The 18,115-nt window shown below is 42.1% G+C and overlaps 1 protein-coding gene across 3 annotated transcripts in view; it reads right to left on the reverse strand.

Moving 5' to 3' along the window:
• The window catches only part of GREB1L (GREB1 like retinoic acid receptor coactivator), a 93,055-nt gene that overhangs the window by 47,953 nt on the left and 26,987 nt on the right, over nt 1–18,115 (reverse strand). For all 3 annotated transcript variants that reach the window (XM_075270611.1, XM_075270609.1, XM_075270610.1), the window contains exons 2-4: nt 9,134–9,210; nt 1,758–1,917; nt 400–603 (exon numbers count right to left, since the gene is read on the reverse strand). In XM_075270611.1, coding sequence (XP_075126712.1) covers nt 400–603; nt 1,758–1,914 — 361 coding nt within the window. In that variant the 5' untranslated portion in view covers nt 1,915–1,917; nt 9,134–9,210. The remainder of the gene's footprint in view (nt 1–399; nt 604–1,757; nt 1,918–9,133; nt 9,211–18,115) is intronic.

Genomic DNA, 18,115 nt, shown 5'->3' on the forward strand with positions numbered 1-18,115 from the left:
ATGTTTCTTATAATAATACACAGATTATCAGCCATTTTAGATTTATTACGTTGTGTGTGCAGGATTTCTGATGCAGAGCTCCAAATCTTATTAGTTATAAGTAAAATTATAATGTAAGTTATCACATCACAAGACTGCCATGTGGCGGTCCAAAGGGAAACTGGGAATTTAATAGAGATATTTAATAGAAAAACAGTACAAAATTTTTAGGGGTCCTCTGGGACTAAAAAATTGATAGCCTTAGCCTTATGGTGAAATTGGAAGGGAGGCCGAATCAGATTCTCCTGAATTTAATATTGATGGGTTATACATTTTTTTTTTTTAGTTTTGGACACTTTCCTGTTCAGAACTACTATAGACATATCCAACATGAAACATTTAAAAATTAAAAAGTCTTACCATCTAAAGTACAAGAACCTTCTGGGGCTGGTTTCTGTGCATATGGCAAAGGAGGACTACTTGAATCAGACCGTTCATCTTCATCATAGTCTTCATCCTTCTCACACGTGGACTGACTGTTTGATAAGTTCACACTGCCATTCCGGGGGTACCTTTGAGTAAAATTCTTCTCAAGTTCTTCAACCTTTGGTTTCACATCGACACCTTAACAAGAATCATGATATTCAAGAAATGCAGAGTCTCAAAATGTGAAACTATCCTTAAAAGTATTTATAAAAGATAAACAAGGCCTAGGAAAAGGGATTTTAATTTAGTTGCTAAGGAAAATCTGTATTCAGCTTGTACAGTACACACTAAATAAGGATAAAAGTACATGTAGAAGTCGGCCTCTCTGTCTTTCTTTAGCCTACTACTTCACTATATATATGTGTGTGTTACACTTTACACAAAACCCAAGTCCTTTATATGATAGCTGTGCATTTCCACATCCTCCTTCTTGGCTTGGCCCCAGTCAGGAGTGGTACACATCTGCGTTTGGTATTCCATTAAGGGACTCCACTTGGTGATCCCCCAAACGAAATACCAAACGCATTAAAAAGCGGTGAGCAATGAAAGAACATGGACCCCATAGACTATAATGGGCTCCGTGTGTTTTCTGCACGAATAAGTAGTTCTTGAAGTACTGTCTCTCTGTATGACTTGTGCGGTGACTGCACGGAAAACACACAGCCCCCATTATAGTCTATGGGGTCCGTGTGCTTTCATTGATCACTGCTTTTTAATGCGTTGCGTATTCCGTGTGTGTGTGTGCGAGGGGGTCCTCAGCTGGACTCCACAAATGGAATACTGAACGCAGATGTGAAGCGGGCCTCAGCTGCATAGTTAGTGAGCATGCAGGAAAACAAGGGGGAGTGTGGCAGCCAGCCACTGGAATAGACAGCAAGTAAAATAGTGAAGTTATAACAGAGACAGTTTTGTATGTAAAATTTAGACATACATAAATAGTGATGTACAGAGAAAGTGGGGCAGAGAGAGGAGATGCAGGCTGAGAAGCTTGTGTCTACATATAGTGTTCTCCAAATTCAGTACAGTATATGCTGAATATGGATTTCCATTGACAATGTTCAATACAAGGAGAGCCAATTGAAAAGTTCTTTTCTAATATAGATATTCTGAATTTTCAAATTAAAAATCACCCGCACTACAGATTAAAAGTGTAATGTGTGACTTATTGTGCCCCCTTCATCCATATATCACAGGCACTTAATATTGCAAAAAGATGACCGTATAGTTCCTGGTTATGTAATCCATGTACTGCTCCCTTGTAAATGACAGGTCAAAATACTCTTAGCACTTACCATCCGCAGAGGAAGTGGAGGTTTCTGCATTTAGATAGAGTTGGGAGAATACTGGACGTGGCACAAGACTGTTGCATCTTAGGGAAGCTTCTATGGAATTGTGAAGAGCTTCCTCAAACCGGGCAGATTTCAGCTGCCCTGCATAAGAGTTACCCATGTCCTGGGAATGAAAAAGCAAAGAACAATCTAGAGAAACTACCAATTTAGTTACTATAAATTATTACATGTAAAAATACATATTATCCATAAGATTATCTATACACATACTGTATAATATTTGCACAAATATACATACACAATACTGTAGCACCAACAATATCAAAAATACAACATTGTGTTAACTGTAGAAACAGATTGCATATGTTACAATAACATCGATTCACTTCTATTTACACACATAGAGGGATAAAGAAGAATTAATATATGTATAAAGCTTCACACAATCTAATGAAAATGCTAAGTTTATTAGGGACAAATCAATGCTTAGTTAAAAAGCTAATTTCATTTGCATTTTCTCCTAGTAGTAGTCAGCAATTTACAATAATTTTTTTTTTTTTTTTTTTTGAAGGCGTCCCATCTGTCAAATGTAGGTGGAGGAGGGGAGTCTTTGCTCCTTAATACAGGGCAGGTGGTCAGCAAAAGAAGCCAGGGGACATGTCAAAATAATGAGCAACACAAGGCAAGACAATGAATTCAAGCTAAACAGGACAAACAGATTTGGAAGGTGTGGGGGTGGCACGTGTGATCTGGTCAAGAACATCACGGGGGACACAGAAGCCTAGTCTTGAAATCTATTTGTTGCACAGCTGTTCCCTCATTTCCATAAACTGCATGACTCCTAATGGTTTTCTAACAGCTCGAGCAGTGAGCCTCTTACAATAGACTATTCCTCCTTCGGGAAATAGATTTAATTGGTAAAGACACTGTATTACGCTAAGTTTTACTATGGGCAAATGGCTTTTTGAAAAAAAAAAAAAAAAGAAATTCCATGAAAAGCACCTTATTAATATTCACCATGAAAATAATATATAATATTTACAGACTAGCAACTGAAACCTTTCACACCAAGTCAGATTCATTCCATGAACTTCAGACTTGTAGATCTCTTTGTGCCCTATCAAACTGTGAAATGTCAAATGTCAGGCATATCAATAAGAAGTTTCTTTAGTCAAGGATTCCAGAAAGCAGCCAAGAAACACCAGAGAAGGGTGATAATGGCAGGAAACATCAAAACCATAAGAGCTAATGTTTACTGAAGAGACTAAGGGCTAAAGTATCAACCTCCCAAAACAAAACATGACCTAGCCAGAGACACAGAGGGGACATGGGTATTACAAGGTGAGAACCTGACAACTTTACAGTAACCAACTCAAATACTTTGTCAGTCATTCTCACTATACAAAACGGATGACAACTGCCCTGGACAATTCTGGATCACATCCTAGCCATAATATGTAATCCTGCAATTGATCAGACTCTAGTCTGCAGACTACAGGCTAGTCAGTATCTGTAAAAGAGTCCCATTGGTTTGGAACAGTGTACAGCTGCCATCACAAAAGGCTATTACTTGCCATAATGTTACTCATTCACTACTTGGCTTAATATCTTACTAACGTGGCAGGGATTGCCTAGATAAGAATATGGGTCACAGTGGCAAAGACTTTACGGCTGTACATAATGTTTTAGAGTCCTTTGCACAACATATGTTTTCCTCCTCAACCTATTAAGAAGGTGACCTATGCCTTTCTATTGTCATACATCTAGTGGCTCATGGCTGTGACTTTCACTTATTACATGATCATTTTGCTACTTCAGTTCTACATGCCAAAAATTCTGCTGTATATTTATATGACGACATATGATAAAAAATACCACACATGGAAGATAATTCAACAACTTCTGACCACCTTTAATCTAAGGTCAAACTTTACTAAAGGAGCAAGACGTTCCCAATCTAAAAAAATTACTTTTAAAAAAGGACCTTTCATCACCACCACTTCAAGTTCTTGGCATCTGTTCCTCTGATTCTGGTGCAGTTGGAATTTTCTATCTAGTCCCCACCATTCCGGAGCAACCAGTGCAGTTAGTTTTGGTGCCGGATATGCTGTTCAGGCTCTTTAATATCAGGAGGGCGGTGTCAAGCAGGTGTAGGAAAGGGGTATATTTCAAAGCTCCAATCAATGGGCTCAAATCATACCCCATACCTACTCTTGTCTGACACCGCCCTCCTGACAGTACAGAGTGTAGCTAGCATATCAAAATACCAAAATTAACAGAACTTAAATTGCTTGGGAATTGTCAGAGCTAAAAAAAAAATCTGTGCCAAAATCAGAGGAACAGAGCCTATTAAACAAGAGCTGGACTTGGCATAAGTGGTGAAAGGTCTTCTTTAAATAGGACTTTTCACCACCTGGGGCACATGCGGTTTTATATACTGCTAGAAAGCAGACAGTGCCCCAGGTGAAGTGCTATCAGTGCCGGTACCGTAGCTCTTCACCGTCAGTAGGGCGTTTCTGACTGTCAGTCAGTAACGCCCTTCCTCACAACAGCGCCTATAGCGCTGTACTGTGAGAGCGGTGAGGAAGCCCCCCCCAGTACTCGCCCATAGACGTGTACTATCAGGAGTGGAGGGAGGCGCTCCTCACTGCTCTCACAGTACAGTGCTATAGGCGCTGTTGTGAGGAAGGGCGTTACTGACTGACAGTCAGAAACGCCCTTCTGACGGTGAAGAGCTACGGTAACGGCACCGATAGCACTTCACCCGGGGCACAGATTGCAAAATCTGACAGTGCGCTGAATTCAGTGCACTGTCAGCTTTCTAGCGGTATATAAAACCGCATGTGCCTCAGGTGGTGAAAGGTCCTCTTTAAGGATGAGGACACGTTAACGGCCTTAATGCAACGTATGCCGCTAGTTTTTTCTCTTACGTCATCACTGTTTATTGCTTACTACTTGTTGTCAGTCTATTATATCACATGCTGCCTGTAGATCAGACACAATTTTAAACAACATAGGACATGGGGAGATACAGGCAGCATGTTAGAAGCTGCATGAATTTTATCAGTATGCCTGAAGTCCCATTCACCTGTACTGTAAAATCACAGTACAGTGCTATAGGCGCTGCTGTGAGGAAGGGCGTTACTGACTGTCAGTAACGCCTGACGGTGAAGAGCTACAGTACTGGCACTGATAGCACTTCACCCGGGGCACAGATCGTGAGGGTCTGGGGAGCTCATACAAACTCCTTGCAGATGTTGTCCTTAGTTGGATTTGACCCAGGTCTCCGGTGCTGCAAGGCTGCAGTGCTAACCACTGAGTCACCGTGCCGCCTAGAAATGGACCTCTTGTCCATTCCTTAATCTTCACAGTATTCATAAAAAAAATTCATGGAGCTCCTGAATACTTCTCTTCCTTTTTTTTTTACATTCAGCCACAGAACACACAGAAATTGATGGATGCAGTATTGAGAACGTTTTACCAATTGATAGCAAAGAAAAAAAAAATATTTCAAGGTCCATATAAAAACATTTCCAAACTAAATCAACTCCTTGCGTCAAGTAGTATAATCAAAAGAAAAACTGTATTGTCTATCTTGCAAAGCCAAAGACTAAACTATATTGCTTTAACCTTGTGATCCAGACTTTGTCATAAAGGCAAATTATATGGATGCAGCCTATTCCGACCCTGCACACGAGGTAGCTATAGAGATATATCTTCTAGCCACAGAAATCTGTAAAGCTTTGCTTAAAGTGGTTGTTGTTTAGTTGTGGACATGAAGTCTGTAAAACACAAAACAGCCATATGTGCAGTTCAAGGATGAGTGTGACCCAAGGACGGAGTGATCATGTTTAGAGATGAGCGAACACTAAAATGTTCGAGGTTCGAAATTCGATTCGAACAGCCGCTCACTGTTCGAGTGTTCGAATGGGTTTCGAACCCCATTATAGTCTATGGGGAACATAAACTCGTTAAGGGGGAAACCCAAATTCGTGTCTGGAGGGTCACCAAGTCCACTATGACACCCCAGGAAATGATACCAACACCCTGGAATGACACTGGGACAGCAGGGGAAGCATGTCTGGGGGCATAAAAGTCACTTTATTTCATGGAAATCCCTGTCAGTTTGCGATTTTCGCAAGCTAACTTTTCCCCATAGAAATGCATTGGCCAGTGCTGATTGGCCAGAGTACGGAACTCGACCAATCAGCGCTGGCTCTGCTGGAGGAGGCGGAGTCTAAGATCGCTCCACACCAGTCTCCATTCAGGTCCGACCTTAGACTCCGCCTCCTCCAGCAGAGCCAGCGCTGATTGGCCGAATTCCGTACTCTGGCCAATCAGCGCTGGCCAATGCATTCTATTAGCCCGATGAAGTAGAGCTGAATGTGTGTGCTAAGCACACACATTCAGCACTGCTTCATCACGCCAATACAATGCATTAGCCAGTGCTGATTGGCCAGAGTACGGAATTCGGCCAATCAGCGCTGGCTCTGCTGGAGGAGGCGGAGTCTAAGATCGCTCCACACCAGTCTCCATTCAGGTCCGACCTTAGACTCCGCCTCCTCCGGCAGAGCCAGCGCTGATTGGCCGAAGGCTGGCCAATGCATTCCTATGCGAATGCAGAGACTTAGTAGTGCTGAGTCAGTTTTGCTCAACTACACATCTGATGCACACTCGGCACTGCTACATCAGATGTAGCAATCTGATGTAGCAGAGCCGAGGGTGCACTAGAACCCCTGTGCAAACTCAGTTCACGCTAATAGAATGCATTGGCCAGCGCTGATTGGCCAATGCATTCTATTAGCCCGATGAAGTAGAGCTGAATGTGTGTGCTAAGCACACACATTCAGCACTGCTTCATCACGCCAATACAATGCATTAGCCAGTGCTGATTGGCCAGAGTACGGAATTCGGCCAATCAGCGCTGGCTCTGCTGGAGGAGGCGGAGTCTAAGGTCGGACCTGAATGGAGACTGGTGTGGAGCGATCTTAGACTCCGCCTCCTCCAGCAGAGCCAGCGCTGATTGGCCGAATTCCGTACTCTGGCCAATCAGCACTGGCTAATGCATTGTATTGGCGTGATGAAGCAGTGCTGAATGTGTGTGCTTAGCACACACATTCAGCTCTACTTCATCGGGCTAATAGAATGCATTGGCCAATCAGCGCTGGCCAATGCATTCTATTAGCGTGAACTGAGTTTGCACAGGGGTTCTAGTGCACCCTCGGCTCTGCTACATCAGATTGCTACATCTGATGTAGCAGTGCCGAGTGTGCATCAGATGTGTAGTTGAGCAAAACTGACTCAGCACTGCTAAGTCTCTGCATTCGCATAGGAATGCATTGGCCAGCCTTCGGCCAATCAGCGCTGGCTCTGCCGGAGGAGGCGGAGTCTAAGGTCGGACCTGAATGGAGACTGGTGTGGAGCGATCTTAGACTCCGCCTCCTCCAGCAGAGCCAGCGCTGATTGGTCGAGTTCCGTACTCTGGCCAATCAGCACTGGCTAATGCATTGTATTGGCGTGATGAAGCAGTGCTGAATGTGTGTGCTTAGCACACACATTCAGCTCTACTTCATTGGGCTAATAGAATGCATTGGCCAGCGCTGATTGGCCGAATTCCGTACTCTGGCCAATCAGCACTGGCTAATGCATTGTATTGGCGTGATGAAGCAGTGCTGAATGAGTGTGCTTAGCACACACATTCAGCTCTATTTCATCAGGCTAATAGAATACATTGGCCAATCAGCGCTGGCCAATGCATTCTATTAGCTTGATGAAGCAGAGTGTGCACAAGGGTTCAAGCGCACCCTCGGCTCTGATGTAGCAGAGCTGAGGGTGCACAAGGGTTCAAGTGCACCCTCGGCTCTCCTACATCAGAGCCGAGGGTGCGCTTGAACCCTTGTGCAGCCTCGGCTCTGCTACATCAGAGCCGAGGGTGCGCTTGAACCCTTGTGCACACTCTGCTTCATCAAGCTAATAGAATGCATTGGCCAGCGCTGATTGGCCAGAGTACGGAATTCGGCCAATCAGCGCTGGCCAATGCATCCCTATGGGAAAAAGTTTATCTCACAAAAATCACAATTACACACCCGATAGAGCCCCAAAAAGTTATTTTTAATAACATTCCCCCCTAAATAAAGGTTATCCCTAGCTATCCCTGCCTGTACAGCTATCCCTGTCTCTTAGTCACAAAGTTCACATTCTCATATGACCCGGATTTGAAATCCACTATTCGTCTAAAATGGAGGTCACCTGATTTCGGCAGCCAATGACTTTTTCCAATTTTTTTCAATGCCCCCGGTGTCGTAGTTCCTGTCCCACCTCCCCTGCGCTGTTATTGGTGCAAAAAAGGCGCCAGGGAAGGTGGGAGGGGAATCGAATTTTGGCGCACTTTACCACGCGGTGTTCGATTCGATCATGGCGAACACCCTGATATCCGATCGAACATGTGTTCGATAGTACACTGTTCGCTCATCTCTAATCATGTTCAGAAGATTATACAAGCATAGCTGCAAGCAGGAAACTAAATTCTTAAAGTGGAGCTGTGACTGCTGAGGTTTTAACTTCGCATGGTTCAAGTTTGCAATATTACATATTACATTCCCAATAGTGGATGCATTGTAACAAACTTTTTTTTTTTTTTTTTTTTTAATGTAGATTGTGAGCCCCATATAGGGATCACAATGTTTTTTTTTTGTTTTTTTTTTTTTTAACTTCCCTATCAGTATGTCTTTGTAGAATGGGAGAAAATCCAAGCAAGCACAGGGAAGAACATACAAGCTCCTTGCAGATGTTGTTCCTGGCGGGATTAGAACCCAGGGCTCCAGCGCTGCAGTCCTAACCACTGAGCCACCGTGTTGCCCCCACAACAATAAACATTTGTACAGATTCTTTAAAAAGAGGAATTGATAATTATTCTGAAACATGGAACAATTTTCTAGTAACTTATGGGTCTAATAAATATGACATCATTAAAACTCTGACAAAAGAGAAGACCTTCTACCACCCTCCACTAACTAGAGATTTATGCATCCTTCAAAAGGCAACACTCCACTGATTCTGAAGCAGATGGAATTTTTCTTCTCTAGTTCCTACCATTCTGGAACAATCAATGCTGTTAGTTATAGCACAATCATGCTCACAGTCAGGCAGGGATAGGGATAAATCAGGGACCGCTCATCTGACAGCAGAGCATCATTTGCTGAAATAATGGCTTGGAAACTGTAGTGAAGACTGCAAAGAGTTGGAGTTGCTAGAGGTTGTGACAGGTCGTGAGGATTTGCTATATGTGGCTTTGGCTTAAAAACTGCATGAGAACTGAACGTGTGAATCCAGGCTAAGAAAAGGTAAACTAAGGGTTGAATTGACCTATTTTCACCTACCTTTGTGATTTCTGTTGGCCTAGATGAAAGGCATGGCTAGGAGGAGTTCACATGTGCTACACAGCAAATACCCAAACCTGTGGGGGGAAAAGAAAAAATAATTATCAATAACAAAGTTTGCACAATAAAAAAAACAAGTCAGAAGCTATTGAATCAAAAACAGAAAAAGAACGTTGTGCCAGCAAGATCCTTTCTCTTGGCACCAAAGAGAGACACTATAGAGCCATCATAAGGCATCTCTACTGATAGAGATTTGTGGAAGACAAAGGGGCATGTGGCTCTCATGAGCACTACTACCCCAAGAAATCTTTGCGACCCGATTATAGATTTATATGCTTATATCTGTACATTGTAAAATTTTAAATTTATACATTGGTAGAAAACAAAAATGCTAATGGAAAGGGGGCCAACAAACCTACTCCGTGAACAAAAACACAATTCTATATTTGGAGCCAAGTCATCACAATACATTTATACTATACTATGTTACACATAAAAAAAAAAAAAAAAATTTAAATGTATCTAGTTCAAGTAGTAATTACTCAAGAAGACGCTCCTTCCAGCTGCATCTATTCCCCACTTCATTCCAGAAAATAAGAAAATCTATTTCTACAATTCTCTGTAGACTTGTATTCAGTCAATGATCTGGGGGGCCCAGCCCCACCAACACTGTCACAGATGGTCAACAAGGTCAACGTATATTGCTTCTGAGAAAACAGTAGGCTTTCACAAGCACCGTAATGAGCCCAACCCAGCGTCAACTGTAATCTAATCCTACTATTCATGGACCCAAATGAGCATTTTACCCCTGGACACGTGCTGCACACTTCACCTGCTTGTGGAGTTATTAGGATTTAGGAAATTGTAAGAAAATGGACAAAGACCTTTGGCCGTGGGCCGAAGCCCGTCATTTAGAGAACACATCTCAGTAAATACTGAGGCTTCCTTTGTTGTTACTCACACTTTCATTCATTATTTACTCCACTAATGATTCAGCGGTTGTTGAGCGATTCTATTTGATTCATTTTGATATCTTCTTAGCTTTTGCCTCAGTGAGACATAATATTTACCACATGCATGGTATTAAATATAACAGTACATTGCAGATTTCCGTTAAAAGACAGATGGTTCAAACAATCAATTGAAGTAAAGGAAGAAAAAAAAATCCACTTTTTGGAAGAAATTTTTCAAAACTAATTTTATACCTTTAAGGTGCATTCACACTGAGTAAACGCTAGCTTATTTTGTAAAGTAAAATTACACTTGTAAATTTTGCTATCCCATTGACTTCAATGACATTTTACAGGCGTATTTTTACAGGCGTATTTTTACAGGCGTATTTTTTACAGGCGTATTTTTACACTTGTAAAAAAATATCATTGAAGTCAATGGGATAGCAAAATTTACAAGTGTAATTTTACTTTACAAAATAAGCTAGCGTTTACTCAGTGTGAATGCACCCTTATATGACTTTGCAAGCTTAAGTCACATCATTAAATAGTATTAATTCATTATATATATATATATATATATATATATATATATATACACACACACAAGAATAAGAAGGTGTACTATACTGCTACATAAAAACTACTATAACCAAGATAAATGTGACACAGGTCACAAAAGGGAAACTGATATCAATGGGAAAAGACCACCTTGGATGAAGAACTATGTGACGGTCTCACTTTTCGAGATCTTTAGACTAAGACATGCGATCCATCTTTGTTCTTTTCCAAAGAAAACTGCTTGCTCTTAATTTCTTCCAGCATTGCCTTGTCTGTTTCCCCGGATTTCCCAAAAACCTTTCTTGCTTCACCATTTGCTAGAAGCAGTTCACTTGAGAGTCATCCATCTTACAATGCCTGGGGTGACAGATGCTCTTAGTACAGAGCATACTGTGGTGAGTGAGGACCAGATAACATCTCCAGGAACTGCAGCCTGTGGTTGTCCTGAAGGACATGACACCATAAACCTTTCAAAGGGAAAACACTGACCAATAGCAAATAAGCCACTAACAATCCAAGGCCAGATAATCTGATGACCAAGCTTGCTTTTCCACTGAAGGTCAATCTCTAAAGCTCCTTTTACACAAACCCATTGTTGGAATGCTTGTTCTCGATAGCCGTTCTGTGTAAATGGGCTCCCGATCAGTAGACAATCTTGTTTGTTGTCTGGTTACAACTTTCATGTGTTATAAAATATACTTTATTGTCGGCAACACAACCCTGAGTCAACGCAGCTGTACACAACTATAATGATATCCCTCCTCCTTCAATGCCAATCTTCATATCTCATGCATCAGGGGACATTGCGCCTTGTTTATAAGGAGGTCACACCCTGTGCTGGATGTGGCAAGGACAGAGCAAAAGTGAAAAAATAAAAAAAATTTTTTTAAACCTGACTTGCATGATAAATCCCCCCATTAAATATACAAATTATATAATCAAAGGAAAGCACAAGATGGTGGATGGCACCAAGTAAATAACGATGTTGGGAAAACAAAGATTCTGGTCTTGTACCAAGGCACCACAGGCAAAAGCGTTCGGGAAAAAACAGCATCCCATTTATATCTGTAGCTCTCTTCAATATCCATTGGCATTACAGAAACAGTGTAGAGGGGGGGGCAACACAGTGGCTCAGTGGTTAGCACTGCTGCCTTACAGCGCTGGAGTCCTGGGTTGAAATCCTGCCAAGGACAAAACATCTGCAAGGAGTTTGTATGTTCCCCCCCGTGTTTGCGTGAATTTCCTCCCATATTCTAAAGACATACTGATAGGGAGAAAAAAAAAAAATAAAAACGTACATTGTGAGCCTAATATGAGTCTCTTACTCTACATAAAAAAAAAAAAGTACAGCAGCACAACGTGGCTGTTTCCATGTGTCCAGCCTTGATTTGCCAATAACCTTTTGAATGCCACTCTCTACTATAACCTGTAGCATCTCCTAACTTACAGTTCATTGTTTGAAAAGATCTTTTTTTTTTTTTTTTTGCTTGAATAATATTTAATTTACACATTCATGTAAAAACTAACTGAACATAGAAACTTTTCAGGTCTGAATTGCACCTAGCTATGAAAGAATATAGAAATTACAGTCTGGTAACAAGGCACTCTTACTACGAGGGATACTTGTGAGTATTGTGCCTTACTAAAAGCAGGGTCAGGGGATAATCATACACATTAGGGAGAGTGTGCCTACATAGGGAATCTGTTCCTTTTGGAATAGAAATATTAATTTGGCAATAAACCCCGCATCATGTTAGTAGGCTTATTAACTGAGTCATGCATGATGATAAGGGGGCTGCCCTCTAGAGGGCAGCATACAGAGGCACTGTTCTCCTAATTACATCCTGGAGAATTGATTTGCATATTTTTTACTAAAAGCGGTCATAACATAACATATGGGAAAAAGGTCCGTAATCATACATGAAAGAAGAAAAAAAAAATTCTTTAGCGTCTAGATAGGAAAATACAGATCCAAGGAGATATTCAATTCCATGTCTGAAAAACCTATTAATGGGCATGGTGTATAACTAGCAATATTATGTACAGCCATTGAGAAGTCAGTGTGACCTGACAAAGAACCAAGTACAATACACTGAGCCCAACACATCTCCTAGCCATTCTCTTTCATAGTTCTGACATCCATCAAACAAATGGCTTTGAGATGACAGCTTTTTCATCCATCTTACCTTATAGAAGATGTACATACAGCAGGAAAAAAACAAATCTCTCACTTAACACAGAACAGATTCACACCAACAGAGAAACTAAATCCACCCACACAAAGTGCCTTATTGCCTGGATGAGCAAAAACAAAAGACTGCACCAAGTCCAGATCACATGAGGAAAAATCTAAACAGGAAAACACATCCATCATTACTACACAATGAAAGAATTCTTACTCTTCTCCATGTTGGAAGGTTGGAAGGTACAAAAGAAAAGTCAAGAACATTCAATGCCATTTACATTTCTTACCTGCTTTATCAACTAGAGCGCTTTGAGGGTTGGGACAAAGTTCTCCCTAATCCATAGATTCTTCTATCAATATCTACAAGTATCTTAATGTCCATCTGAGGGGATCTACTATGTCAGGAGGTTCAGTGGCGACTGCAGGTGAATCAGATTCCACTAAGGAATACTGTTCTCTGCCCATTTAGTAACATTCCTAGACAGATCCCGCAGTAAGTGTGTGGAGGACGTAGGACCTCGGAGGATCAGTGGCACTAAATGCTTTTTCTAGGTGAAGGTCTCATACGCTCTCATTCCTACTAACTTTACAGAGTCTACAAGACTCCTAGTCTGCTTCTTCGAAAAAAATGTTGTAGAAATTATTTGCTAGAGCAACATTTTGAAATGCATTCTCTTTTATTGCCCCATACACACCCATATATTATAAAGAGGCATGTATATGAGTCCGTAAGCCCAGGGAAAGACTCAGAACAGGTCCTATAAAGTCCAAGCAAACCAATGGGTCCATGGAGGCATAGAAAGCACACATTTATCATCCATGTGCCGTCCTTGGCATTCTACCACAGACCCCGCATATGCACAAGTAGCCTAATACTCAGATGATAAGAGTTTGTTGACGTTAACCTTTTTAACCCTTTTTTTCAAAAAATCATTCCAGATATTGCTTTGGCTTATTGAGCCAAAAAGAATGGTTAGCCAGACAGAGTTTTTTTGGTCAGGAAAAATCTGCTTAGCAAAATTCCTGTGGCATTTTTGGCACTTTTTTTCAGGCGTTTTTTAGAATGTGGCCATGCATTATCTTCTTAAAAACACCTTGCGGTTTTTGAGGCAGTATTTGTCACTTCCGCGTCCAAAAACGCGAGGTGAATTTTCCACCTGCCATTGACTTGCATTGATTTTTTCAGGCGGAATCCTCCTGAAGAATGGACATGTCGATTATTTTTTTCCGCTAGCGGAAAACAATTACAAGCAGATTACCGTATTTTTCGGACCATAAGACGCACTAAGGTTTTAGAGGAGGAAAATAGGGAAAAAAAAAATTTTAAGGAAAAAAAATTGGTGAAATATTTAATAACCTAATAATATAATATTTCACCAATGTAAATAGAACCGGGGGCTTTCGGACACAGGGATACCAAATGTGTATGTGTTTCACAGTAATGTTTTTGTTTTATATGTATTCTAGGGATATGGGGGTGATTTGAACATATCTATCTATCTATCTAATCTATCTATCTATCTAATCTATCTGTCTGTCTGTCTGTCTATCTGTCTAATTCATGGATGGAAAGAGACACCCTGCAGTGAAGCTATGCAAGAAGAGAAAAAGGGGCGGGCCAGACGGGTGAAAGAGGTGTGGTTTTCTAAGCAAACTTGAAAACACACCTCTTTCACCTGTCTGGCTTGTCCCTCCTTCACTGCCTCTCAGATCTTGCTCCTGCAATGAAGCCACACAGGCAGGGAAGTAGGGGCGGGCCAGACGGGTGAAGGAGGCGTGGTTTCAAGCTTGCCGAGAAAACCACGCCTCCTCCTCCCGTTTGGCCCGCCCCTCCTTCCCTGTCTGTGTCACGTGTTTGCAGGAGCCAGATCTGAGAGGCAGTGAAGGAGGGGCGGGCCAGACGGGAGAAGGAGGCGTGGTTTTCTCGGCAAGCTTGAAACCACGCTTCCTTCACCTGTCTGGCCCGCCCCTACTTCCCTGCCTCTCATATCTCGCTCCTGCAAACACGCGACACAGACAGGGAAGGAGGGGCAGAGCAGGCAGGCACCGTGCTGCTCTCCTTTTGATTCTCATAGACAGGACACAGACGCTGCACACGCTGCATTCGGACTATAAGACGCACACACATTTTCCTCCCATATTGGGAGGAAAAAAAGTGCGTCTTATAGTCCGAAAAATACGGTATATAGGACTCTATGGTGAGGCTTTTTTTGGAGGAGGATTTTGAGGAAGATTCCGCCTCAAAATCCTGACCAAAAAACTCCATGTGAACTCAGACTTAGAAATAAAAAAAAACAACAACCTGATAAATCTGTAAAATCTCATTTAAAAAAAAACCCAAAACAAAGACAAAAACACTCTTATTAGCTAAAACTTATTACCTATAGACATTACAGGATGTTTTACTTCTAAAGAGCTTTGAAAACAATATTATATTGCTACACAACACGTGTGCCAAAACTTACATTAAAGAGGACCTTTCACCACTTTTGGGCACATGCAGTGTTATATACTGCTGGAAAGCTGACAGTGCGCTGAATTCAGCGCACTGTCGGCTTTCCCGATCTGTGCCCGGTGTACAGAGCTTACGGTGCCGGTACCATAGTGCTCTATGGTCAGAAGGGCGTTTCTGACCATTAGCCAGAGACGTCCTTCTGCCTCGCGGCGCCAATCGCGCTGTGCTGTGGAGCGGGGAGGAACGCCCCCCTCCCTCTGCTCACAGCGCTCGTCCATAGACGGGTATTATCAGGAGGGGGAGGGGGGAGTTCCTCCCCGCTCCACAGCACAGCGCGATTGGTGCCGCGAGGCAGAAGGACGTCTCTGGCTAATGGTCAGAAACGCCCTTCTGACCATAGAGCACTACGGTACCGGCACCGTAAGCTCTGTACACCGGGCACAGATCAGGAAAGCAGACAGTGCGCTGAATTCAGCGCACTGTCAGCTTTCCAGCAGTATATAACACTGCATGTGCCCAAAAGTGGTGAAAGGTCCTCTTTAAATCTGTTTTAAGTTGCCCACCATGCAAGTAAATGGGATTTCTGCAAATCCCAAATGCACAATAATGTGCATTTTTATTATTCCCGTGCACTCACCCCAATGAGAGGCAATGGGGTTACTTCTTAAGTGGATTCATTACTATTGCTTATTCTAGTAATTCTAACATGTTGATGGTGCCTGGACATATAAAGTTAGCCTGAAACGGCATCATATCATGTCGGGTAATGTGGGAGTGGGAACAGAATCCCTAAAATGAACCCTTCTGTAATTACGGTACGGAAGGGTTTGCTGAAATTTCCCCAATGTGGGACTATTAAAGGATTATCTTTACATTAGGAATTGTGATAGGCCTGTCTGAAAAGATGTGTCTTTAGTTTGTGCTTGAAGCTGTAGAACTTAGGAGGTAATCTGATTGCCCGGGATAGAGCATTCCAGAGAAGTGGTGCAATTTTCCATAGTGAGGAAAAGTTGATGGTTAACAGTGTCAAATGCTGCTGTGAGATCTAGAAGAAGAAGAGGAAGAAGTCACCATTAGATATAGCAGTCAGGAGATTATTGGAGATTTTTGTGAGGGCCATTTCAGTAGAGTGCAGAGTGCGGAAACCAGATTGTAAGGGGCCAAGCAGAGAGTTAGCAGATTAAACGAGAATAGACCAGGCGGTCCAAGATTTTAGAGATGAAGGGGAGTTTATAGACTGGTCGATAGTTAGCAGCACAGGACGGATCCAGGGAGGATTTTTTCAATTGCGGAGTTATGACAGCATGCTTGAAAGAGGATGGGAAGATTCCAGAAGAGAGAGAGAGAGAGAGAGAAAGGTTAAATATTTGAGTAAGGTAAGTCATGACAGCAGGCGACAGATTGGAGAAGGTGTGAGAGGAAGGAGTCTCTACTGCAGGTTGTAGGGAGAGATGAAGAAAGTAGCTGGGAGACTTCCTTTTCTGTAACAGGTTCAAAAGATGAGAATGGTCAGTCTGAAGTGCGGTTGGTGAGGGGATCATTTCTGTGGTAGGTGTGAGAATCAATGCCAGCGGGGGATTGGGAAGTTATTTCCTGATGGATTTTATCAATTTTATCATGGAAATAAGTGGCCAGTTCATCAGCACTAAGGTCTGTGAATGGCGTCTGCACCTTGGGTGTGAGTAAGGAGTGAAAAGTTTCAAAAAGCCTTTTAGGGTTACTGGAGAGAGAAGAGATTATATATATATATATATATATATATATATATATTTTGTCAGGGTCTGGGGTTACTAGGTGGGGTGGTATAGACACACAAGTCCAGTTTCTTTAGTCCAGAACAAAGGAAGAATTTTGTTTTTCCTCAAACATATAGTGCAGCAACAAAAGGAAGCAATACAAAAATAAATATCTGCCCGGCTAGGCTCTAACTAATCAAAGAATAGGTTACCTCACCTAGAATAACAAATCAAAAAGCCAGTTGAATCACTCAGGACACAGCTCCAAAAATATTACTTTCTTTGGCTCTCCAGCCAAGCTCTGCCCAAAGTGTTGCTGCTGGAGCAACTTCTTAAGCTCCCTTGACAAGGATACTCTCAACAGCTGAGTTGCTGCAAGAATAACCACAAAGTGTGGACTGGAGGGGGGTGGAATGACAGGTCCCACTGCCAACCTATCTGCCATTCCTAAAAAATCCAGCCCAATAAACAGAACTTTGAACTAACACTCAGCAGACAATAGTTATCTGCTGAGATATATATATATATATATATATATATATATATATATATATATACACACATACATACTTACACACACACACACACACACACTACACTTGTTGGAGTGGATGATCCGCCTATATTCATATGCTGCCGTTGATGGTTTGGCTGCTCCAGCGTTTTGGTAGCTCTTAAGCTGTCCTGCTGCTGAACTTGTTCCTCGCACTGTGCCTGTGATTGTTTCGGCATCTCAGCAGCTCGAATGGAAGCCATATAATGAGCGTGTTGTTGGCGTCGATGATCCACATGCTCTGGCGTTTCAGCAGCTCTCAAATTGGCCTGGCACTGAAGTTGTTCTTTGCACCATGCCTGTAATTGTTTTGGCATCTCAACAGCTCACTATGACGCCATATAATGCGTTTGTTGTTGGCGTCGATCTCCCTCAGCTCTGCTTGAGGGGAACTCTGTCGACTTCTGGCTACTTTCATAGCTGTCGTCATTTGCAACAAATTAGATTTTCTTTTTCCCGGCATGTTTAAAATTGACAAGCTACCAATATGGATTAAAGGTGTTTGCCCATGTTAGTTTGTCTGCAATGCCTGGAGCAAATCA

This window comes from Leptodactylus fuscus, chromosome 4 (genome assembly GCF_031893055.1).
Source record: "Leptodactylus fuscus isolate aLepFus1 chromosome 4, aLepFus1.hap2, whole genome shotgun sequence".
Classification (NCBI taxonomy): Eukaryota; Metazoa; Chordata; class Amphibia; order Anura; family Leptodactylidae; genus Leptodactylus; species Leptodactylus fuscus.